General features: G+C 39.4%; 1 protein-coding gene across 7 annotated transcripts in view; it reads left to right on the top strand.

Moving 5' to 3' along the window:
• The window catches only part of SLIT3 (slit guidance ligand 3), a 781,907-nt gene that overhangs the window by 624,253 nt on the left and 131,362 nt on the right, over positions 1-26,292 (top strand). For all 7 annotated transcript variants that reach the window (XM_039485327.1, XM_039485326.1, XM_039485332.1 and 4 more), the window contains 5 exons: positions 6,742-6,905; positions 9,515-9,647; positions 24,437-24,505; positions 25,275-25,346; positions 25,535-25,606. In XM_039485327.1, coding sequence (XP_039341261.1) covers positions 6,742-6,905; positions 9,515-9,647; positions 24,437-24,505; positions 25,275-25,346; positions 25,535-25,606 — 510 coding nt within the window. The remainder of the gene's footprint in view (positions 1-6,741; positions 6,906-9,514; positions 9,648-24,436; positions 24,506-25,274; positions 25,347-25,534; positions 25,607-26,292) is intronic.

Here is a 26,292-nt window from a genome sequence, read left to right as displayed (position 1 = left end):
TCTAAACCTGTCCTCCATGGTGCTTGCTACCCCTCCCAGCTTGGTGCCATCTGCAAATTTTATAAGCATATTCTTTATTCCATTATCCAAGTCATTCATGAAAATATTGAATAGTACCAAACCCAGGACTGACCCCTGCAGAACCCCACTAGATATACGCTTACAGTTTGACATCAGATCAAGATAACCTCTCTTTGAGAATGATCTTTCAACCAGTTGTGCATGCACCTTGTAGTAATTTCATCTAAGTCACATTTCCCTAGTTTACTTCTGAGAATATAATACGGATGTGCTGGTCTTCAGCTCTAGGGGCCTCCTAATTCATAAATAAAAGGTCAAAACAGAGAAAACATAAAAGGTAGGAGCTTACACAACCTCCCCCCATGCAAAATGTACTTTGAACATACAACATCAGATTTTTTAAAAAAAGACACTTCTCCTCCTGAAGGGCTTATTTTTGTCATGCTGTTTTTCAACTTCCTACCATAGCCATTCCAGGTATAAAAAAAAGTCAAGAATCTTTCTATGATAGGAGTAGGCATTTAGTCTCCATGTGGATAAAATTGGCTAACCCATTTTTGCTCCAGCTTCTACCTTTTATATAATATAATATAATATAATATAATATAATATAATATAATATATAACCTATCCTTTTGGTGGAGACCAAGTATGAAACATTTCATCCTCAAAGGGGCAAAATTCAGCTGAAAACAGGTGCTAGCACAGATATTATTATGCAGTCTTAACTGTTGCAATCCCTGCCCTTCTGTCATAATTAACTGGATTGTATTGTAATAATAATTATACTCTCGCTGTGCTTACAGTACATCAGATGTGCCCGATATGTTCTGGCAATACCACCACATGAAAAATATTGTGTTAAGGACTCACTCTGAGTCCTTGTCACTGAATTGGTCTTAAAGTTATGCTTTGTAAAATCTGTTTGGCTGCAAGACAGTGTCCCCAAAAAACAAGAAATCCTACTGTGGAAAACCACCAAGAGAGGAGTTTAAGATGTTGAGAAATGTGTATAAGATACTAAAGGGTAAATAGTATTATATCAGAACAATCCACACTAGGGGCATTATCCCTCCTGGTAAGCTCTCTTTATTTTACTGTTCATCCAACTTTGATTGTTAAACAGTTACTCTGAAGTCATGAGCCTCATTTTTTGTTTGATTTAGCTTTATTCTCTCCATTTCTTTAAAGAGCACTCTTAAGAATGATGGCTGTTTTCTCATGATACAGAACAAACAACCCCTGAGCCCAACACTGTGGCATTTAATTTCAGAAAGGGGAACTATGCAAAAATGAGGAGGTTAGTTAAACAGAAATTAAAAGGTACAGTGACTAGAGTGAAATCCCTGCAAGCTGCATGGACACTTTTCACAGACACCATAATAGAGGCCCAATTTCAATGTATACCCCAAATTAAAAAACACAGTAAAAGAACTAAAAAAGAGCCACCATGGCTTAACAACCATGTAAAAGAAGCAGTGAGAGATAAAAAGGTATCTTTTAAAAAGTGGATGTCAGATCCTAGTGAGGTAAATAGAAAGGAGCATAATAAACACTGCCAAATTAAGTGTAAACATGTAATAAGGAAAGCCAAAAAGGAGTTTGAAGAACAGCTAGCCAAAAACTCAAAAGGTGATAATTTTTTTAAGTAGATCAGAAGCAGGAAGCCTGCTAAAGAACCAGTGGGGCCCCTGGACGATTGAGATACAAAAGGAGCACATAAAGACGATAAAGTCATTGCGAAGAAACTAAATGAATTCTTTGCTTCAGTCTTCACGACTGAGGATGTTAGCTCAGATTTGGGAATCTCCCTATCCTTTGTCGGTGACAAACCTAAACCTCCCCCACTGCAACTTGAGACAATTACTCCTTGTTCTGTCATCTGTTACTACTGAGAACAGTCTAGATCCATCCTCTTTGGAACACCCTTTCAGGTAGTTGAAAGCAGCTATCAAATCCCCCCTCATTCTTCTCTTCTGGAGACTAAATAATCTCAGTTCCCTCAGCCTCTCCTCATAAGTCATGTGCTCCAGCCCCCTAATCATTTTTGTTGCCCTCCACTAGACTCTCTCCAATTTTTCCACATCCTTCTTGTAGTGGGGGGCCCAAAACTGGACACAGTAATTTCCTTCCTTAGAGGTTTTTAAGGTCAGGCTTGACAAAGCCCTGGCTGGGATGATTTAGTTGGGGATTGGTCCTGCTTTGAGCAGGGTGTTGGACTAGATGACCTCCTGAGGTCCCTTCCAACCCTGATATTCTGATTCTATGATTCTGAATCTGAGGAATTGTCACAGATTGAAGTGTCACTAAAGGAGGTTTTGGAATTAATTGATAAACTTAACAGTAACAAGTAACTAGGGTTTATAACCTGTCCTTTAAATCAGCTTCTGTGCCCAATGACTGGAAGATAGCTAATGTAACCAATATTTTAAAAGAATTCTAGAGGTGATCCCGGCAATTACACACTGGTAAGTCTAACGTCAATACCGGGCAAATCAGTTGAAACAATAGTAAAGAATAAAATTGTCGGAAACATAGAAGAACATAAATTATTGGGCAAAAGTCAACATGGTTTCTGTAAAGGGAAAATCATGTCTTACTAATCTATTAGAGTTCTTTGAAGGGGTCAACAAACATGTGGACAAAGTCCCTCAAAGGATCTTACGTAAATTAATTTGTGATGGGATAAGAAGGAAGATCCTTTCATGGATTGAGAACCAGTTAAAAAACAGGGAACAAAGGGTAGGAATAAATGGTAAATTTTCGAATGGAGAGGGGTAACTAGTGTTCCCCAAGGGTCAGTCCTAGGACCAATCCTATTCAACTTATTCATAAATGATCAGGAAAAAGGGGTAAACAGTGAGGTGGCAAAGTTTGCAGATGATACTAAACTGCTCAAGATAGTTACGACCAAAGCAGACTGTGAAGATCTTCAAAAAGATCTCACAAAACTAAGTGATTGGGCAACAAAATGGCAAATGAAATTTAATGTGGATAAATGCAAAGTAATGCACATTGGAAAAAATAACCCCAACTATACATACAGTATGATGTGGGCTAATTTAGCTACAACTAATCAGGAAAGAGATCTTGGAGTCATCGTGGATAGTTCTCTAAAGATGTCCACGCACTTGTGCGGTGGCAGTCAAAAAAGCAAACAGGATGTTAGGAATCATTAAAAAAAGGATAGTGAATAAGACAGAGAATATCTTATTGCCCTTATATAAATCCATGGTACACCCACATCTTGAATACTGTGTACAGATGTGGTCTCCTCATCTCAAAAAAGATATACTGGCATTAGAAAAGTTTCAGAGAAGGGCAACTAAAATGATTAGGGGTTTGGAACAGGTCCCATATGAGGAGAGATTAAAGAGGCTAGGACTTTTCATCTTGGAAAAGAGGAGACTAACAGGGAATATGATAGAGGTATATAAAATCATGAGTGATGTGGAGAAAGGAGATAAGGAAAAGTTATTTACTTATTCCCATAATACAAGAACTAGGGGTCACCAAATGAAATTAATAGGCAGCAGGTTTAAAACAAATAACAGGAAGCTCTTCTTCACATAGTGCACAGTCAACCTGTGGAACTCCTTGCCTGAGGAGAAGGCTAGGACTATAACTGTTTAAAAGAGAGCTAGATAAATTCATGGAGGTTAAGTCCATTCATGGCTATTAGCCAGGATGGGAAAGGAATGGTGTCCCTAGCCTCTGTTTGTCAGAGGGTGGAGATGGATGGCAGGAGAGAGATCATTTGATCATTACCTATTAGGTTCACTCCCTCTGGGACACCTGGCATTGGTCACTGTCGGTAGACAGGATACTGTGGTGGATGGACCTTTGGTCTGACCCAGTATGGCAATTCTTCTGTTCTTATGTTCTTATGGATCGCAGTGGAGGTCTGAAAAACTGAACTGGATGTGAATCAAAAAACAGCTGATAAATTTCAACAATATGAATGAGCAGACTCAATGATCCCTTAGGACCCAGTTCATGCCACTCATACTAGCAGAGCCTTACTACACAAGTAGTTCTGTTGGAAACATTAGGACTGCTTGTGTATTAAAATACTGCTCCAAATTAATAAAAATGACAGATTCAGAGCCTTATAATTGAGTTATAATATTTTTTCCATGTAGCAAAACTCTACACTAAAGAGATCTTTGCCGTGGATTCAGTAAGTTAAAGGTGTATAAAGTATAAACCCTGAAATGTGAATAAAAGAGTAAGGTTACTTTTTTTTGTTTTCTCTATTTTCACCTTTTATTTCTTGATTAGAAAGCCATAGAGCCAGAAATCAGTACAGCTTCATGAGTCTGACAGTAAAGATGGTCTCGTTTGTGAGAAATGGTGTTTAATAAGTTAGAACCTGGCACTAGGAGAGGTCAGAAAACCTGGGTTCTCTTCCCTGATCATCTGCTGAATCACTGGGACCCAGGGTTATTCCACTAATCCTTCTTTGATGTAGTTTATTTATCTGTAAAGTGGAGACAATAATCACCTTCATAAGAGGGTTTGGATTAAACTCGTATTTATGAAGCTCTTGGAGATGCCCAGAATAAAGATGCTGTAGATGTGTGAAATATTCTTTAAGTTCAATATAGCCTTTTCTTCAAGAAACTCATTGTATATACATATAATCTGCTACTAATTGTGGAGTGTTTTGTTCTTTGGATTTATGTGTGAACATGACTCAAGTCTCTTATGGGCAATATAGCAAATGGCCTGTGAAGCACTGGCTGCCCTGGCTTTGGAGGTTTAAACATTTGGTTCATGGAAGCATTGTTTGTGCCAAAGTAAGTCCATTTTGAAAATATACAGGACATCCTGTCTGTGGTCCTATTATGGATGTAAGAAAATGGGAAAACAATTTAGTATGAAAATAACTAGAAATACATTGATGCTTTCAGTGCCTGTTTTCACCTGAGAAAAGATGTTTGCTTATGACTTTTTGACTCTGAAACTTGCTCCTTTCCTCTTCATTTTGAGTCCTCTTTATTGACAATGAAGTGGTTAGTGGAGTCATAGTGGAGACAAAGAAAGTTGGGGGGTTTTGGTAGTTGAACCACATTGTGCTGAGTTCCCTTCTGCCTTTTTTACTCTAACTATAAATTTCAATAGTCTGTGCTAGGCCAACTTGTAATTACACACTCATTGCTCTGGGTTATTGCTACCATTGGGGTGTTTTTTACTAAAAATGTTAGCCAATTTTCTAAGAGTGTCTGTAAACCATATGTGGTGTTGGCCCAAAACTATATAGTTTGGGCAGTGGTATGATTATTCGTTTTCCTCACAGTTCACTCAGATGTTTTTTATAAGATTCCATAGCAATCTGAAGGACGATTGACTGGATGAAACCTTGATATAGCTTTATTTGACTGGGACATCAGATTTTTAAGAGCATGTAGGATATCAAACACCTCCAGCGTCTCCATATCACTGTTTCTAGCTAAATCCACACACTTGCTGGGTGGACAAGAGATGCTGCATTCATTTAGGCCTTAAAATTCCTGCTGTCTTGCTGGAGATCTCCTGCCCACTCACAAATTATCATGGTTCACTGGGGACCCTGAGGATTCCATAGCTTTCATTTTGAGCCCCTCATTTGACATTTTGGGGGATAGTGGAAGCCCCATGTTCATTCTCCTTCCTTGGGGATGTCTTTCAAAAACTTGAAGCCACTGCTGCTTTTCATACATCAGATGGAACATCACCCTCTTCTCCTAGTCTGCTGTTGAGCTTAAAACAACACAAACGCAAAGTATAGACATTTCAATGTATTAGCTGTAGTCTCAGGTAGCATTTATCTTCTTTCAAGACTCTCTCAGTTCTTTTTCCAATTATCCTAGAACTAGGCTGATGAATGTGTTAAATATAACACCACCTTACATGTAGCAGCTTTCATCCAAAGGTTCCAGAAATCTTTAAGAGATATTTTAAGAACTAAGAACTAAGGTTCTGCCTACAGTGACTTCAGCAATGGTATTAGAGATACAGATGTGTTTAAAAAGACAGCTGTTACCCACAGTTCCTCAGGAATCTTGCTTGACAGCATGATTGTTGATATTTGGAGTACATAGGGATTCTTTTTCTAAAAACTGTTAGCCCAAACTGTGATATACATTTACCCCTCTTAGGCAGCCCATCCAATGCTCTCTTATCATGAATTGTTACAATGCTAGCATAGCCGCATGCCGTGCTACAACAGTTGGACTGCATTTGAAAGATATTTCAGAAGCAGTTACAAGATATGGTGTGTATCTCACAATAGCTGTGAGGCAGTTAACTATCACAGCCTTTTCTAGATGAGTAAACTCACTCACATCAAGGGCTTATCTATACACAAAGGCTGTGGTAAAGTGGTACATGCCCTTTTTCTCCAGTGTGGCCACAGTTATGCCAGTATAAATGTGCTTATACCAATATAGTTTATTTCCTTAAGGGAAAGGGAATAAGTTATATCAATGTAATACCGATATAACCGCATCCTCACTAGAACTGTATCAGTATAAAACACACACCCCTTACAGACAGTTATACTGGTACAAAATTTCTGTGTAGAACAAGCCTAAGTGAATTGGCCAGGCTCTCACTGAGAATAAGGGACAGAGCCTTGAGTGCAATCCTTGAGCTCTGAATATATGGGTTTTTGCTAGTCACTTAATGTCTGTAGTAGCTGACCATGTTCAACGTGTTTTTGTTTTGATTCTCTTTCAGTAATTTGCTGTCTAATCCCTTTAATTGTAATTGCCACCTGGCATGGCTGGGGAAATGGCTGAGAAAAAGGAGAATTGTTAGCGGAAATCCACGTTGCCAGAAACCCTCTTTCTTAAAGGAGATTCCGATTCAAGATGTGGCCATACAGGACTTCACCTGTGATGGTAAGGAAACTGGATGGGACTTGGTATTTCACTACCAGATTGGTATCTCTGCTGGTTTTTCTACCTAATCAGCACCACGATATCATGATGAAAAGAGCTGAATTAAATTTACAGTAGAACCTCAGAGTTATGAGAATGGAGGTTGTTCATAACTCTGAGCTGTTTGTAACTCTGAACAAAACATTTTGGTGGTTCTTTCAAAAGTTTACAACTGAACATTGACATTTAATACAGCTTTGAAACTTTACTATGCAGAAGAAAAATGCTGCTTTCCCTTTATTATTTTAGTAGTTTATATTTAACATAGTACTGTACTGTATTTGCTTTTTTAAAATGTTTCTGCTGCTGCCTGATTACATACTTTTGGTTCCAAATGAGGTGTGGGGTTGACTGGTCAGTTCATAACTCTGGTATTCATAACCCTGAAGTTCTATTGTAGTCATGAGGGAGAGAACTGTCTCTAATCAAATGTCATTGTTCAATATCATCTGGGAATTGTGTTTTTATTGGCGATGGTACCTTAGTGATTCCCATGTTCTGGGCCCCCTCCCTCCAAGCCTAGATAGAATAAAAGTATGAGTTCTTCCCTGTGCAATCAGCTGAGACTGGTTTATCTGGACACCTTTTTTTCACCCTTGAATCCAAGTGCATTCAGCCGCTTGCCAGGGAGTTTGACTAACAAAGCAATCTTCCTTGAGAATAATTCCAGTGCAGTTACTGACTTTTCCTCTCATTCCTTTAACCTCTGAGGACAGTGGGAATGGGGCTTACTTGGAGAACCTACTAGATCTTGGGGCGATGATGTTTCAGCAGAAATATAATGGGAATATAGGAATATTAGAGATTTAGAAATCAGTCAGAAAGATTCAGTGAAGTGTAATGAATGGCTGTGGCCATTTAGGGGCAAACTCTGACCCTTCCTTCTCTGCTACGGAGGACCCCAGGTGTTGCTGCTGTTGTTATTGTTTCTATCATTGTAACTGCTAGGAGTCTTGGACATGAAACAGGCCCCCGTCATGCTAGGTGCTGTACGAACACAGAACAAAACTACGGTCTGTGATCCAAGGGACTTTGCAGAAATGCTTCAGTTCTGCTCTGTGTGGGGACAGAATCTGAGGCGGTTTGTGCTCCCTGTGTACATCAGCCTCTACCTCCCCGTGAAGCAAGATCTGGGGGCAGTAGTGCAGAATGAAAGTGGAGTAACCTAATGCACATTCACCTCCTTTGGGTTCAGTGGGACTACTCAAGTGCATAAAGTTGCTCTTGGGCTTAAGCATTTGCAGGATCAGCAAGTAATGAGTGAGTCTAGTAAACAATAGGGGGAAGTGAGCAGGGCAGACCAGGAGTTACAGTAAAAGATCGTGTGGCTCTTTAGTTATCTTGATGGCATAGGTTGTTTTGTAATGATGGGATTATTTTCTCATTCCCCTTTCTTCTTTTTCCCGCCGTCATTTTTATTGCAAACAATCCCTTTTCAGACATGCACACTCATGAGTGAAAGTTGCTAGCATTACTTTTCAGACCTCTAGCAGGGCTTCCAGTCTTGTTTAAACCTGAAGGCACAAGCATACACCTGGCAGACTCATGAAGGAAGGAAAATCATCTCTGCCTCAATTAGTCTTTGTATCCATCTTAAAGAAATGAAAATATCTAATGGAAACATGGTCATATGGTTTAACTTTACTATTTCAATGTTCAGTACATTCAGTCTGTTTACATTCATAAACATCTATATACTTCCTATCATGATCATCTAGAATATGTTTCACTAAATGTTTCCTTTCATATGCATCTTGATACTACAGTTTGTATTTTCCTAATGTTTTGTGAAGCATGTTGTTTTTGGGGAAAATCCATGCTTTAATGTTCTTAACTTCAAAGACTTGGTTTCTTCCATGCAAACCCTGTTGTTCTTCAATTATGAGATTTAATCTGTTGTTTATGGATGTTTGAATCCACTTTAGGAGTATTAAATATTTTTTTGCATGCACAGATGCATTGCCAGCAATTCTGAGAGGATAGCTCGGTTTGTTTTTTGCCTAGTTATTCTTGTCAACAATGAGGCTTTTCAATTAAAGTGATAAACGAAGTGCCATGCCAACATTAAAAGTCAGCGCTTAACATTGAAAGATTTACATCATGAGGACATAAAGCTTAGATAGTTATTTTTTTTAAAAGAGTCCTTGTAATCTTATGTCAAGATAAAATTAAGGCTGATAGTCTGGTAAAGTTTTCTGTTTCAGCAAACACGGGGTGTGTGTGTTGGGGTGACAGGGAGAGGCTATTTAATGGATGAAGATTTGTAGAATTTCAAAATGCTGGCTAACTTTTTTATAAAACTTTGTTTCCTTTTCCTTTTAAAACAGTAGCCAGCATTTTTCAGAACAGTTTTGCACCCTGATACCAGTGATCCAGTATGTGATGTTGGGGAGACACTAAATATTAGGGGCCAATTGACAACCCAACTGTTGTAGACTTATGGGTGTCCCTGTTTTGTATTAGATGTGAGCAATTACCTCTGAAGCGAGCCCTCCTGGCCTGCATGGTTGATTTCCTTCCCAAATATCAGGATCCTCTCATGTGTTCTCTCTCTCGCTCTCTCTCTGCAGGTAATGATGAAAGCAGCTGTCTGCTCTCTCCTCGTTGTCCTGATCAATGTACTTGCGTGGACTCAGTAGTGCGTTGCAGTAACAAAGGGCTGCGCATCCTGCCCAAAGGCATTCCCAAGGATGTGACTGAGCTGTAAGTTACATTTTATGTTACTCCTTTCACAAGAAAAGGCACTAGGTACTGTGCCAGTTGAGGTCCATGGAAGTTTGCCCTTGACTTCAGTGAATGAATCATTGTACTTTGATATTTTCCGTATATTTTTTGATTATTGTGGCCTTTTTCTTGTGCCCGAGTAGGCTGTAACTGCCTATGTTACTCTGCATAGAGAGGAGATGTCATTTTAAATTGTACGCAAGCCATGTATTTGTTTCTATTCATTCTATATGTGGGGAACAAATGAATAAATCAATACTGTATAATATATAGTGCATTTTTAGCAGCTTGAGTTCACAATAGACAGTTTGAAAGAGCTATGGGAAATATATTCCCTACATACGCACCTGTGGACTAATAATCCTACTGCATGGCATTTTTCAAAAGAAACAGCAGGGAAAACAAACAGTGGATTCTTTTCTTTTCTCTTCTCATGAAATGTCTAAAATAACAGAGGTAATTAGATTAAATTGTAAAGTGAATGTGCATGAGCTGAGGGAGCCATTCTAGCTTTCTTCATTTGCTATGAATGTACTTTTTTTTTTTTTGGTTCTTTCCATGGAAAGAAAACATAATACTAGAGGAACTGAATGGCTTGAAGGGTTGGTAGTAGGAATATAGAGCTTTTCACCTTTAGGTCACACAATGAAATCTAGCCCAGCTGAGTAGTTACTGGACGTTGTTAGCAGCTAATGACTGTTTATATATGAAAGAAATTGATTACCATATGATGAGAGTATATGAAGTTAGTCAGTCCATTTCCTACTGAACCATATCTGATTTATGCTAATTAGCACTATTATTGGTAGACACAAAAGAGACCAGGAATATAACAGGCGTTACAGTTTCACTCTTCGGGTTAGCCCCTCCTGTTCAGTGGAGGGAATTTTGCGCTGCTGCTGCACATGCTGTATTTGTGTAGAGTTTTTTTCTCAAACACTATGTGACACCTTCCATGGATGTCTTTTTGGGAGGATTAAGCAACAGCAAACTATGGCCACTTTACTTCAGAAAGAGAATGTCCACACATGGGTTTAATACACTTCTAATTATGCACATTATTCAAGTAAAGCTGTGAAGTTAATCTTAACTTTTGTGAGTGTTCCAGAGTAGAGAAATCCATAGGGAGTGTGTGTGGTGTCATGTCTGGTGTAAAATATAGCTCCTGGGTGTTTTGCATAGATGCACACACTACTGGGAAAACCAATTACTACCTAAAATGCTCAAGATTGGTTTTTAGTTATTAAAGGAAATTCTTGCTGAATGAAGTATAATTCTGCTCTGAAAACTGACTCTAATTGGAGGAGTGAAAGTGATTTCTGGTCAAATTTGTTCAGTTCATGGTGTAATAATATGGTTTCATCTGAAAGTCAAGTCCATTCTTATCCTTCTAATGTGTCATCACCAGTAGTAAAGCTACTGCAGACTAGATTCTGCCCTCATCATGCTGGAGCTCCAGAACTTCCCTCGGGCATGATTTGTAGTCAATGGGGAATTACAGGTATTACTTCAGTTCCATATAACTGTGCAACACTGATGTTTTTATGGTCAGGATTGTTATGATGAGTGTAATAATATTTTATATGCTATACACCAGCGACATGAATTAACTTCATTCCTATTGTAACAGCAATATCACAGATTCCTGCAGTTTGCTATATCCTTTAGTCGTTCTTTCCAAATGAAAGTAGCAGTCTGTGATATTACAAGTACAGCTGCATGGAACTGAACAGTCTAATCTACTTGAATTTGCAACCTTCTAGTTTGGCTTTGCATTTTAAATCCAAAAACTTAGTAATGAAACTAGCTCCAAACCATACCTCTTTGTGTGTGCTTTCAATATTGCTTCTTTTGGAAGTAAAACCCTGAATCAGTCTCAGCTGATTTTGCCACTTGCTGATTCTTTCAGCCAACCTGAGCTGAGCTTCCAGCTTGTCACTAAAAACAAAGCCAGGCAAATTTATCTTGACATCAATTCCTGAAGCAAAAGGTGTGTGATCTTTTGATTCAAAGCATAACAGGTCTGAAATGAAAAGAATATAATCAAGCTCACAAGTTTCCTCTTTGCTTCCAGGCCCAGGTCCAGATGTTGGTTATGTTCTAAAAAGCCTCGTGTCATCTAGGACCTAGTTATCTGTCAGAGTTCCAAAAGTTTTAGATTTAAAAGCTTTTTAAAACTGCATTTCAGGGGTAAAAGCTACCTGAAGATTTTAATTTTCTATTAGCAATCATAGATTCTTCTGTGCCTCCCACCATGTCCCTGCTATATATTGAGGACAGTTAAAGTTTAACAGATTTTTTAAACTACTAAGGGTAGGTCTATACTTACCTGCCGGGTCAACGCGTAGCGTTCGACTTCTCGGAGTTCGAACTATTGCGTCTAATCTAGACGCGATAATTCGAACTCCGAACGCGCTCCCGTCGACTGTGGAACTCCACCACCGCGAACGGCGGTGGCGGAGTCGACGGGGGAGCCGTGGACTTCGATCCCGCGGTGTCTGGACAGGTAAGAAGTTCGAACTAAGGTAGTTCGACTTCAGCTACGCTATTCGCGTAGCTGAAGTCGCGTACCTTAGTTCGACGCCCCCCCCCCTCCCCCAGTGTAGACCAGGCCTTAGTTTTGACTTCCATAGCTCAGACATTTCTAAACTGTCTGTGTTTCTCTAATAGCATCAACTACTGCTTTAAACCACCATGTATTCATTACCTGCTCTGGCAGAAACAGGAGCACCCCAGCAGGTTTAATAGGACTATGAAACAAATGTCTTCCAGTCTCTGTTTCTATAGCAAGATGGTAGATTTGGAAGAAAGAACTGGAACCCAGGATACTCTCCAGCAGATTTCAGTAACTTGCAGGAAAACTAGATTTTAGAGTTAACCCTTGAAGGTGATATTTTTACTTCTCACCAAAGCATTGCTATGTGACATAAGGATGTATCAGAGCCATTCGCCGGTCTATATTCAACACATCACACAATACATTCTGAGTCCTTGAAGATGCTATTAATGATCTGGATGATGGGATTAATTGCACCCTCAACAAGTTCGCAGATGACACTAAGCTGGGGGGAGAGGTAGATACACTGGAGGGTAAGGATAGGGTCCAGAGTGACCTAGACAAATTGGAAGATTGGGCCAAAAGAAATCTGATGAGGTACAAGGACAAGTGCAGAGTCCTGCACTTAGAAAGGAAGAATCCCATGCTCTGCTACAGGCTGGGGACCGACTGGCTAAGCAGTAGTTCTGTAGAAAAGGACCTGGGACAAGAAGCTGGATATGAGTCAGCAGTGTGCCCTTGTTACCTGTTGGGCTGTATTAGTAGGAGCATTGCCAGCTGATCAAGATTGTTGTTGGAGATTGTTCCCCTCTGTTCGGTACTGGTGAGGCCAAACCTGGAGTACTGTGTCCAGCTTTGGTCCCCCCACTACAGAAGGGATGTGGACAAATTGGAGAGAGTCCAGCGGAGGACAACGAAAATTATTAGGGGCCTGGGGCACATGACTTATTAGGAGAGGCTGAGGGAACTGGGGTTATTTAGCCTGCAGAAGAGAAGAGCGAGGGGGGATTTGATAGCAGACTTCAACTACCTGAAGGGGGGTTCCAAAGAGGATGGCGCTAGGCTGTTCTCGGTGGTGGCAGATGACAGAAGAAGGAGCAATAGTCTCAAGTTGCAGTGTGGGGTGGTCTAGTTTGGATATTAGGAAAAACTATTTCACAAGGAGGGTGGTGAAGCACTGGAATGGGTTACCTAGGGAGGTGGTGGAATCTCCATCCTTAGAGGTTTTTAAGGCCCGGCTTGACAAAGCCCTGTCTGAGATGATTTAGTTGGTGCTGGTCCTGCTTTGAGCAGGGGAATTTGGACTAGATGACCTCCTGAGGTCTCTTCCAACCCTAATATTCTATTATTCTATGCTCTATACTACTAGTGAGCAATTATTCTTTGGCAAGTGGTGCCAATTATTTAAGTAACCATTCCTGTGACAGGTTCAACATCAAATCTTCAAACTGCATGGCTTTTGAGTAGCTAGTCTATATATACAAAAGATCCACAATGGTCTGTATGAGAAGGGAATCCTTGACCTCCCCAGCCAGAGTGGCAGTGGCCTCTCCATGGCTATCACTGCAGCCACTCATACTCCAGCACTCCCCAAAAGACTGATTACTTGCCTACCATTTCAGCAGGTGCTGACTTCCCACAAGGGAGAAATGACCAGTTCCTCCCCCAGCCTGCCTCCATTCTCAGACATACTGCACGCTGGTTTGCTGTGAGCCCTGAAGAGCAATGGCTCCCCTCATGTTGGGTGGCTGTATCCTGCCCCTCACAACATGCATTAGAATAGTAGTTGTGTCACTGTGGACAGAGCCCTTGGTGATGGCTGGGGCAAGGATCTAGCATTTATTTTCCTGATGATTCATGGCTCTTTCTCTGGGAGGGGTCTGATGTGGTGTTCCAAGTAATGAAGGGGAATATTTTAGTGGAATTTTGATGAATGCTGTGGAGTCTGCATTTATAAACTCCCATTTTCCATGTTAGAATGGCAACAAGCTGTCAGCTGAAATGCTTTTTATTAAAATGTAACATACTTTATACATCACATTTTAATAAAAGAACATGGCCATACAGCTTACCAAGCCAGTAAATTAGTGTTGCATATAAAACTCCAAAATACCTCTACAACAGGAAATTTCTAAGTGCAACAGGTACTAAATAACAAAGTGCTGAAATGAATATACCTCTTACAAGGGGACAGAGAATTTCATTCTGCAGTGGGTAGAATTTCATCATATCCTACTTCAGCGGAAAAGCCTAAGTAGAGCATCAGCTCTAGTGTTATTACAGTGATGGCAGGCTGGAAACCTAGGCTCTGCCTCTCCAATTTTCCTCCTGGGTTTCCATTCTGGATTGACTATAGAGACTCATAAGCATGTTGAACATAGAAACTGTGTCTCAGTGCCCTTGATGTCAACTTTAAGGCAGGGCAACTTGCATCAAGTCCCCACAGTGAAGCAATTACTCTTAACTTTATTGCTTTTATCCTTTTTTACATATGAAATACATTCTAGAAGGTTTACTTTGTAATTTGTACGTTAATTGAAGTCTCAAAATCAGGGGTTAATAGAACTATCCAAAGCTAGGCGTAGTGCAGACAGGTGCTGCACAGGTTTTCCCCATACTGCTTTGCCAACACACTTCCATCCTGCTATTCCAGTGTCTCTAAATGTAGAGATTGCCAGTCATATCAAGTCCCAGTAAATGGCCTGGTTCTGTGATGTGCAGAAATCTGGAATTATACAGGTAGGGTCAAATCTTCAGAAGTTCCCATGAGACATGTGCAACACCACAAGTCTTACCAACTCCACGTTTTGGACAAATGATTAACTGGGGAAGGAGTGAAAGGTCTGCCCTCAAAGGGATGGTAGGACTATTATGGGATCACAGATTGGGCCTACGGCCATACAGCAGATGGACAGATTTGCGGGGAGGTATGAAATGGAAGACAATACCTGAAAGCCCATTCTTTCCTTGACATTTGGAGCCATGCTGCCAAATGACACCTACCTGCTTCCTTTGCTCTGTGCATGGTTCTGAAGGGAAGAGTTGTCCTTTGAGTTTGCTCAGATTTCTAGTCTTGCTGTCGGAAGTAAAAGAATAGCATACTGATCTAGTATACAGCCTAACTTCCCTCCACATCAATGCCATAGAAAAGTTTTTTTTGTCTGAAGCAACTTTCCCAAGCATGCTTTCCATATATTACCCCAGTACTTGAGTTTTATTTCTTTTTTTAAAAGGAGCAGTAATCTCTAATAAAGGCCTGGCTGTATCTAATAAAGGCCTGACAGTATCCAGCTGCTGTTATTAGGTCTATGGGAAATAGCAAGGTTTTGCATTGAGGAGAAAACATTGGAGTTACTTATGTTATTATAATGAACATAGTCTAGTTTTAGATTAAATATACATCAATCATGCTGTCTCTGGACTCATAATACTATGGTGACCCTAAGCACTTCGATAGAACAGTGATAGGGGTGTATGAAAACCTAGGTGTACATCAACTCTTTTAGTGCCTTTTTTTATTTGTATTGCTATGCATATATACAAAATGTTTAATGTATTCCTGTCTCTCACTCTCTCTTCCTTTCCTCACAATCTCCCATTCTCTTCTTTGGCAACTTCAGCTTCCATGTTGATGACCCATCCAACCCCTTAGCTGTACATTTCCTCACCCTCACCTCTCTATTCTACCTGCAGATCTGGTTCAATTCTCACTTGCTAAAAGGGCCATTCAATTGACTTAGTCTTCATCCAGCACTGCTCTCTCTGACCTCTCTGTTGCTCAGTTCTCTCTCTCTGATCATCACCTGGTCTCTTTCAGCAGCACCCATAAGCCCCCTCTCTCATGCTCTGTCACTCAGCCTCTCCCTGACTGACAAGGGTCATCTAGATACTGTGAAGGTTGTCTTGCCACATCAATTGTACCTATCCTTTAGGCATTCTGGACACAAGTTGGAAATGCAGCTGATCCTAATAAATGACAGCAGGTAGCCCATCACTATCATACTCCAATGGAAATGCTACTGTTCGGGGAAAACACGAATACATAATTTTGCTAAGAATTTTTTTGAAGTGTCTTCATCTACCATGGTGGACATTCCATTGGATATTTCAGTTTTTCAAGGACTGGCCCATTGCATCCTGCCCAGACTTTCCAGTTTGATTTATTTTTTAATAGTGTCCATTCTCTGTCCTGGTCAGTCATATAAACATGACAGGAACAGGAGTATGGAGCTCAAGTTATAAATCCTGACACAGCTCCACGTGCTCTATGCACACACACAAACTCCACTTTTGCTTGGCTGACTATGAGCCCTTTTGGAGAGATGAACTCTTAGAAAACATTTTTCCTCCTCCTGTCCCCACCGTCTTGTGCTGTTACCTGTCACCACAAGTTAAGCAATGTTCTCCCCCATGCCTGCTGTACATCAAGGCCTACAGTGACCATCACCAAAATGGGTGAGCTTTCCATCCTGTTTTGCTCTACTTTAACCAGTGAGACTGGGATAACACCCAATTTGTAATAGTGGCCTAGAGTAAGTAGCAGCAGCAGTTTTCAGTATAGTACTGTGCATTCAGCATTAACATTACTTTTGAGTACTGTACATTCAACCTGTTGCAATCAAGTAGATACAAGCAAATTTACTCTAAGGAGTCAGCTGAGATGAATATAGACTTACTAGCATGCTGTGTGCCATTTCCCAGTGCTTCTATATTACCATCTGCCTCATTTCTGCTAATCAATGTGATAAGCCTGTAGTGGAATATCTGATAGAAATATCTGTTTGTGGATGCAAATGTCTGTCCTTTCCTGGCAATCAGCACTATTTGTGCACTAACAGTTAACACGCAGTTAAGTTAATTTTCTTTTTTAATAAAAGGAGAGAAACAATTTAGCTGAAAGCTTAGGCAGACTTGGCCTTGGGGCTGCTTCAGTCAGGAAAGATTTTGCAGTCTGCTTAATATACTGTAAATGGGAAGCTCTTTCAAACTGAGAGAGTTTGAATTATTCTGTAAAAGGGTATTTTTAGCTATAGCCAAAATAGAGAATTTAAATCAGTATTTCAAATCTGACAATTTAAAAAAAGGAAATAGATCAATAGTTGTAAAATGGCCTTTTGAGTGGGTATTAAGGTCTTACAGTCTTCAGAAAGCTGATTTCAACACTAACAGAGCATGATAGAAAAAATTAGCTTTGGAGCCCTCATTACTGTCTTTTAAACAAAACCATATTTTCTGCATGTCATTTTTAAATAGCAATTTTTGTAGAGATGAGCCCAAGATAAAACCCTGCTCATACTTCAGAGAGTTCAAAATTCAAGCCTAAACCTAGATCTGAATCCAAATTTTGCAAATGCCCCTGTCTTCTTGGTGAAGTGAACTGAAACCCCAGACCTCTTCAAGTCATTGAAATCTGAAATTTCCTGATACATTTCATACTTCACTCCCTCACTTTCTACCAGACTAACTTTTTTGGTAAAAGAAAGTTGCCTTGATTTCAAACAACGTTCTGAACAGCCCATCAAAAATATTTTGACCCTAACTTAATTTTAGAACTTAGATGTAGCATTGCCAAGCAACTCCTAATTTTTATCTTAAATGTTTTTTTTTTAATCCCCAAATTACAATAGTTTTTCCTGTCCTTCCCTTATGCCTCTTTAGTTACTGTCTGAGAACTGTATTTTCCTTTTGCCTTCCTCTCTTAGCACAGAATGCTCCTGTGGACTTGCCTTTATGGCCAAGCAGGCATTCTATTATACAAAAAATTACAAGAGATTCAAAGCATTACATGCCGCTTTGGCACCCTGTGATAGTGGTATCACCTCAAATTCAAGTGTTCACTGATATAAAAAATTGACAAGTTAGAAAAGGAGCAACTGTCATTTTAAATGCATCATTTTTCTTTTTATTTTTTTATGTAAAGTTAGTGCCTGTGAAAGGTGCTGGAGGGAATTCCTGGAGTCTGAGGTGCCCTCTCTATTTTCAAAGCAAGCAGAGTGCATGCAGCAGCACTTCAAGGCATGCCCATGTGCCACAACCATGAGCGAGAGAAGGGCCATCCTTAGGGGAAGAGGCATTCAGGCTTTGATCTCGCTAAGATTACCAGAAAGGAGCTGAGCAACTTTTATTGCTCCGTGGTGGGGAGTTATTTATGAGAACTTGGATCTCCTTTTTCTGAGTCTGTAATACACATTTGATAATAACAACTTTGTTACTGACCCACCTCGATTCACAAGAGCAACCTGAAGGGGCAAGTATCTATATCGCACTACCAAAATCCTGAGCCATTTCATCTACTTTGGTAAAGTCATTGTGAGGTAGTGTATGTTGTAGTGGTTAGAGCACAGGTCTGGAAATCAATAGTTTAGTCCCTCCTTGTTCTCTCTCATTTGCTGTGTAATTCTGGGCTTGTCCTTTCTCCTGGGAAAGAAGATTGAAATTTCCGTATGTAATTTTTGAGAGGATGGCTCCTGGCTCTGCCATGTAGAGTTCCTGTGTGGCCTGGGGCCAGTCCTTTACTCTCTGTGCCTCAATTTCCCCTCTGTAAAATAGCAACACTTCTCCCCTATCCCTTTGTCTGAGAGTAGATTTTGTTTATATAGTTTGTAAGATTCCAGGGGATAAATTTCTCTTACAATACGTGTGTACAGCAGCTAATTCAATATGCCCTAACCTGTTTGTAATGCTCTTTGAGATTACAGGATGAAGTTGCTGTACAAATGCTTAACTAAATGCCTAACCTGTTTGTAATGCTCTTTGAGATTACAGGATGAAGTTGCTGTACAAATGCTTAACTATCCATACATTTTATAAAATAAGTACTCACAAAATGAAGGTAAATTGACACCTTCTTAGAGTTCCTAAGACCAAGATCTTCAAAGGCATTAAAGTGCCTAACTCCTATTGAACTCAGTGGGAGTTAGGAACCTAAATACCTTTTGAGGATCTGGGCTTAAATCCTTACTTGACAGATCTGTATTAGGAACTGCAGGGTTGGAAAAACCTTTTCAGGTGGCTTATATCTGATTGCACTTTCCTTTTTATTTTGCATCAGAGATGTGGCAGATATTAATTTATTATCAGAATGATGGATAAAACTTAATAGGAATTTTAAGTGTACCTATTGGACCAGCTCCATCAATGGTGTGATGCTGAAATTAAAGTGGGGATGAATTGGGCCCAAATATTTAAATCTAAAACTATAGAGCTACAGCATCTAAAAGCATTAGGAATCGAAATATATTATTTTGGTCTCCAGACAGTTCTCCTACATTAAGGCAGCTGATGTACACTCAAGTTGAAAATTGGAGATGACTCAGAGAAGAGCTTTGAGAATGATCAAAGGATTAGAAAGCCTGCCTTTTAATGTTAGACTCAGGGAGTTCAATCTATTTAGTTTAACAAAGAGAAGGCTAAGGGGTGACTTGATCACAGTCTATAAGAATCTACCTGGGGAACAAATATTTAATAATGGTCTCTTCAGTCTAACAGAGAAAAGTATTACCAGTGTCTAGAAGTTGAAACCAGACAAATTCAAAATGCAAATTTTTAACAGTGAGTAATTAATCACTGGAACAATTTACCATGTTGGATTCTCCATCCCTGGCAATTTTTAAATCAAGGTTGGATGGTTTTCTGAAGGAGCTGCTCTAGGAATTATTTTGGGGAAGTTCTATGGCCTGGGCTACACAGAAGCTCAGACTAGATTATCACAGTGGTCCCTTCTGGCCTTGGAATCTATTAACCTAATCTGTAGCTAAATTAATCTGGGAGATAAATTTAAAAGTACATTTTTTTGGTTCATACCATAGTTTCTTTGCCTACTAAAGGTCAAGTGAATGAATTCATTGTGTCTTTTGCTTCATTGGCTAAGAAAGAAATGAAAACAAAATCTCTCCTCTGTATTATTTTGGTTGTAAGTTTTTCTATAAATGCGACACTATGATGTCCTCTGTCTCCAAAAGCTTTTACCATCCAAGCTACAAGGCAGGCAGCTTTACCTAGAAACAGGTTCTTCGCTTAAATGGGGGATAGCCACTAAGGAAAGACATTATTGTTCAATGTATGCTGAATTCACTGAAATATTTAGACTTAGGTTTAAGTGTATTACTCTGAATTGGAGCATTAGCTACTATATTAGATTAGTTCTGTGTAAATGTCATGAGAATAAAGTTCCACCACAAAGTATGATGTGGAATCCAATCAAGTTTGGTCCTGTGTAAATGGTGGTGCTTTTTCAAATGCAGCAACTCAAATTAACATGTCTCCCATTATATTCTGAAAAGCTGTGGTTGTTTCAAATTAACTCAACTTAAATGGGCTTTGAAAATTCTTTTTCTAGAATTTGTCACCATCATTTGTATAATATGGCAGAAAGTTAAATAGGAAAGCTTTGTGCACCCCTAATAATTGCTGTGCATGATAATGATATAATCATTAATTTTTCAGAGTAAAATTATTAGGAAGCTGTTGTGTTCTGTTCACAAAGTGTTCCATTGGTATAAATATTACCCTTTGTGCTCATACCCTAAGACAACTGGGAAGTTGTTGAGAATATTGTAGCTGAATATGCTCTGCAAAGAAGATATGCTGTAGCAGTCCAGCTCCAGAGGTTTGTCTCTGTCTCAGTCAGACTACTGAAGAATTAGAGTACAACAGACACCTTTCAGTGTTCAATTGCTAAACACCCACCAGATACCAAGAAAAAAGGGGGGAAGGACCATTTTTAGCAAAAAAAAAAAAAAAAAGGCTGTTTAAATTGACATCTATTTCATGTCAAAATAAATTGGAAAATCTCCAAAAATGTATTCTGAAGGTTTCATCACTGTATTCTATTCATTTTGATAGCTGAGGATTTTTTCAATTTATTATTAGGCTCCAGCATCTAATATCATATGAGAAATTCTCCCCGGGGTTTGTTTAGTTTAGAAGGCAAAGCTGAGACAACAGAAAATGAGGGAGGGCATTAGTCTGAAACAGAAGAGAGAAAATAAAACACGAGTTGATATCAATAATATATTCTGTAATAAATGGCAGTAGCTTTTCTGTATACGCCTATTTACTTTTAAATAATGCAGATAAAAACTCAACTTGCAGCAAGAGTCTTTTAGACCAAATAGCTTGCACAAAATTCTTTGGCATTGTAGCAGCCTACATGGAGACAGAATCTTTTATAACATGTTAGTCTCTGTAATTATTGTTGTTTACTGTTATAAATGCAGACCAGATAGGTTTGTTACCAAAGAAAATAAAAATTGTGTGTGGCACAGATTCTAAGATCATTGTGTTATATACTCTACTGTGTGTGGGTGTACATACTCCCTGGTGATACTTGATAACCCTTTGAAGGACATCATATTGATTGCAATAACCTAGGTTTATCTATGGAGAAATCCACCAAAAAGGGGCCTCAGAGGGATGAAATCTTTGCATGCATTGACTGAAGCAGAGCCTTTCTCTCCCCCACCCCTCGTATATGAGGAAGCAGGATTTGTTTCCCCTGTAGAAAAGGCCACTGGAGTTGCACGGAAAACTGGCAGATGCCTGTGGAGTCACATAGGCCAAAGTCAAGTTAAGTCCTACAGTTCTGTACTGGCCTTTCCCCACTGGAAGTTAGGGTAACCAGATAGCAAGGATGAAAAATCAGGATGGGGGTGGGGGGTAATTGGCACCTATATAAGACAAAGCCCCAAATATCCGGACTGTCTCTATAAAATCAGGACATCTGGTCACCCTACTGGAAGTACATTTCCATTGGAACTTCTCTACTATTGCCTCCCACTGGCCACAGCTGTCCCCAAAACATTGGGATGAAAGCTGAAAGAACTAGAGCTATATTATTTTTGACTAATTTCTCCAGAGCCAAAATGAGGACAATGCATGTACCCCACCCCAATCTGCCCTATCACAACCTCCTTGCAGCCCCATGACCTTGGAGCACCCTCCACGGCTTCCTGGGGTGCAAGAAGAGGGTGCTAGAGAAGCAGCAAAGCCCCCCCCCTTCAGTGCAGAATGTCCATCACCTCTTTGTAGGTGTACGGGCTATGATCTGGCTCAGTGTTCTTTTTTTAATTATGTCTTACACTCATGGTAGTTTTTCTTACAAATACGAAAGGCATCTACTTATCTGAACCATTCCCACTTGCCATGGGTCTCCCATACTGGAGTCTCCGCAGTAAGAAGGTGTAGACATGGGAAGCCATGTTACACTTTCTGCCTGAAATACCTTTAGGATGTAGAGCCATTTTCCTGCTCCACTTCCACGGAGTTAGTTTAAAAGAGCAGTTTTGGCTTTCAAGGGCCTGATTCTACATTCTTCATCTCAGTGAGGGCTATTTGAGTAAGGAGTGCAGGAGCAAGCCCTCCAGATCTTAAATATGGATACCCAGGGTCCAACACTAGAGTGAGAGGACCCTGCATAGATCTTGACAGCCCAGTTAACAACATGAAATGAAATGTACTGTTTCCCACTTGAAGTGAGACTATATACTGTTGCCATCTGGTATTTGAAGCACTTTCAAATCCTTAACCACCATTCCTAATATCTCTATTTTGTAATACTTCCATAATTAATCCCTCTTGCATTTTCTTTGCTTTATAATACTTTGACTGTACCAAGCATACCTTGACCTGATAATATTAAATAGGAATGTATTTAAAATTGAGAGCTTTTATGGGAAGTCACAAATTGACATAAAGGATCTATTCTTTTCCACCCAGCTGCATATATGCTACTGCTTGTTTTTGTGCAAATTGAATTTGCACAAGTGTGGGTGGATAAGCACCTATATATCACATCCATGTGTGCAAAGGTGAACCACATAATTGAATATGTAATTTCTGATGCTTTGCAATGGAGATTCGTAACCAGCATTGTTAAATGAGGACATCCTGGCAAAATTTTAGCAGTGTTATAATGATTTTTTTCCAGATCGAAATTAAGTGATGATTTGAGTGTCTCTGGTATGAGGACACTTGCAATTGCCCCAGAGCTATTACAATCTTTATATATTTCATTAAATAATGAAATGTATTTATGGAGTAAGTGGTCATAACTTTGGAAGAGAACATTATAGTCCAGCATGTATAGTGTGTATACATGTTGCTCCTGTTCAATGATTGGTGCATTTAGTACTTAATCTTAGGGAGTAGTCTTCACATCTTGACATGTGGGGATTTCTGCATACATGAACGTTAAGGAAAATTACATGCCCAAAATTGACCATGTTCTCGGGTATAAGTAGAACCTTCCAGGGCTAAAAACGTGTTGTCATGTATTTGGTGTTAAACCGATAATATTTATATTGATATATACTCCTCCTGTGTTAAAATTCCTCCTGTGTTAAAGGAGATTTCTTGCTCTGCAGAGTGAATTCCTGTGAACAACATTAGTTTTGTCTTTAAAAAAAAATACATTTTTTCAATGGCGCTGCAGTGCATACCTAACCTGGAAATACAGTCTATTGTATTAAGTATACGTGCTGAATGTAGGAGAGATTTTGGAGGGGGGTGTGTGTACAAATGGGAGTTAAACAATCAACCATGATTTGTGTTTTTCTTCCCCTGTATTACTATAGATTGTAAAAATAATAATAATAAAAAAGAAGTCTCAGATAGGAGATACTGCAATGAAACTTTCCTAAAATAATCAGATGTTTGGGTTGGCCCTATTGGAATGAGTGAGGTTCTGATGTACACATATCAAGTAATGCAACATACCAGACAAGGGTTTATTTAAACACTGTCTGTACAAGCTGTTTGCAGTCAGAGGGCAGAAATTGTTCTAATGGGGTCAATTAACATTCGGAATTGCTTGTAAAAACTTTAATTAAATATAACCTTATACCAAGGGCACACCGTGTGTGATTATTTTTTTCTCCTTCTATAAGAGTCTTCTAAGAAGAGCTAAATGAGCTTTTATTTGAGTTGCAGGTCAAAGGTCCTTGCTATACTCACTTCAAATTTCTGAGCAAACCACCAACAAGCTACTGTGATGCTTTGGACTGGAAACTATGGATTTGCAAAGCAAATAAATTCTAGTGGCGTGTTAGTATAGTTTCAAAGCTGTGATGATTCAAAGATTCCACCCCTAGTTACTACTTTTAAAGTTCTAATAGATCCTGCATTTCCCAAAAAATACAAGGGACACAGCTTGACCTGGCCAAAGTTCATGTTCATGTGTGTGCCTAATCATCAAAATGTGACTCTTTTTCAGATATCTGGAAGGAAACCATTTAACAGCTGTGCCAAAGGAGCTGTCGACCTTCAGACACCTGACACTGATGTAAGAAATGCATGGTTTTAACGCCAGCAAAATTAGATGATTCTTTCCTGCACGTGTCTTGAGTGGAATATGGGGAATTGTTGTTTGGCACTCATTTTCTGCCAGCCATTGTTTCCTTTAAGTGTTCGTAAAACTATTATGTACTATGTGACTGTAGTTGGGTGTGGCATATTTACCTGTACAACACTGGTAGGCTTGAAAGGCAGACATCAATTTCTTATGGTTAAACCATTGCTTATGATATTATAGCACTGAAAAAATGAAGGCATCTAACAAAGCCTTTTCTTTTTTTTGATGTATAAGAAGTGGAGTTGTCGTAACTGTAGGTTCAAAATAGATCCCAACAATCAGACTCTGTTCACCCTAGTACTCTGCAGTAGTTGCATGTGTATGTGTATACAAAATACGTACACGTTACCCGTGGAGATGATATCAATGTGACAAATTGCAGATCCATGTGATAAACTTGTTGTGCACTTATGAATGTCTCACCTGTCCAGTTTCTGCCCAGAAATTTTTTACATCCACTCCTATGTTGCGATGCACTGAAAATATGCTCTAGAAGATGCTTGAGAGACTCATAGAGAAATAGTCTGATGTGCCTTGCTGTAGGATTCTTCCAAGGCTGATTATAAGAGATGATGGCAATTGATAATGGTTAGCTTTGAAATTGCTTACTTTGCTGCTTGAGTCTGCTTTAATATTTAAAAATGACTTGTTTTTAAAGTCATTTGTATAAATGATGTATCTGCTGTGTGTATTTCTTTAGTGACTTGAGCAACAACAGCATCAGCATATTGGCTAATTACACCTTCATCAACATGACTCAGCTATCAACACTGTAAGTAATCAGTGGTTCCGGCATCAGTTTTAATTGTTGTTCAGTACAAAAAAACCAGTTGCATTAAACAATGAGTATCTCTCTTGTTATGTAAACTGTTGGCTTTCCATAGTGCTTCTTAAGTAAATTAGTAGCAAAATAAGCAAAGAAACATATAACACTGCAACTGCATTTTCTGATTCTCCTAGGATCCTGAGCTACAACAGACTCCGGTGTATTCCAACCCATGCATTTAATGGACTCAAGTCTCTTCGAGTGCTGTAAGTAATACTTGTTCAATAAATCTGGGTTACAGCTTATTAGGATGCTGTCGATGACAGCAGGATTTTTAATGAGCAGATGGCTTTCACTTGATTCAATACACCATAAATATTTTCACACAATTAGCTTCAGTGTACTAGTACTTCTGTGCAACACATCCTGTACCAACTGACACATAAGAACGGCCACACTGGGTCAGACCAGAGGTCCATCTTGCCCAGTATCCTGTCTTCCGACAGTGGCCAATGCCAGGTGCCCCAGAGGGAATGAGCAGAACAGGTAATCACCAAGTGATCCATCCCCTGTTGCCCATTCCCAGCTTCTGGCAAACAGAGGCTGGGGACACCATCCCTGTCCATTCTGGCTAATAGCAGTTGATGGACCTATCCTCCATGAATTTATCTAGTTCTTTTTTGAACTCTGTTATAGTCTTGTCATTCACTACATTCTCTGGCAAAGAGTTCCACAGGTTGACTCTGCATTGTGTGAAGAAATACTTCCTTTTGTTTGTTTTAAACCATTTGGGTGACCCCTAGTTCTTGTGTTATGAGAAGGAATAAATAACACTTCCTTATTTACTTTCTCCATACCAGTCATGATTTTATAGAACTTTAAAATATCCCCCTTAGTCATCTCTTTTCCCAGCTGCAAAGTCTCAATCTTATTAATCTCTCCTCATACGGCA

This window comes from Mauremys reevesii, linkage group 8, assembly GCF_016161935.1.
Source record: "Mauremys reevesii isolate NIE-2019 linkage group 8, ASM1616193v1, whole genome shotgun sequence".
NCBI classification, from domain to species: Eukaryota; Metazoa; Chordata; order Testudines; family Geoemydidae; genus Mauremys; species Mauremys reevesii.
This window is presented reverse-complemented; position numbering and strand designations above follow the sequence as displayed.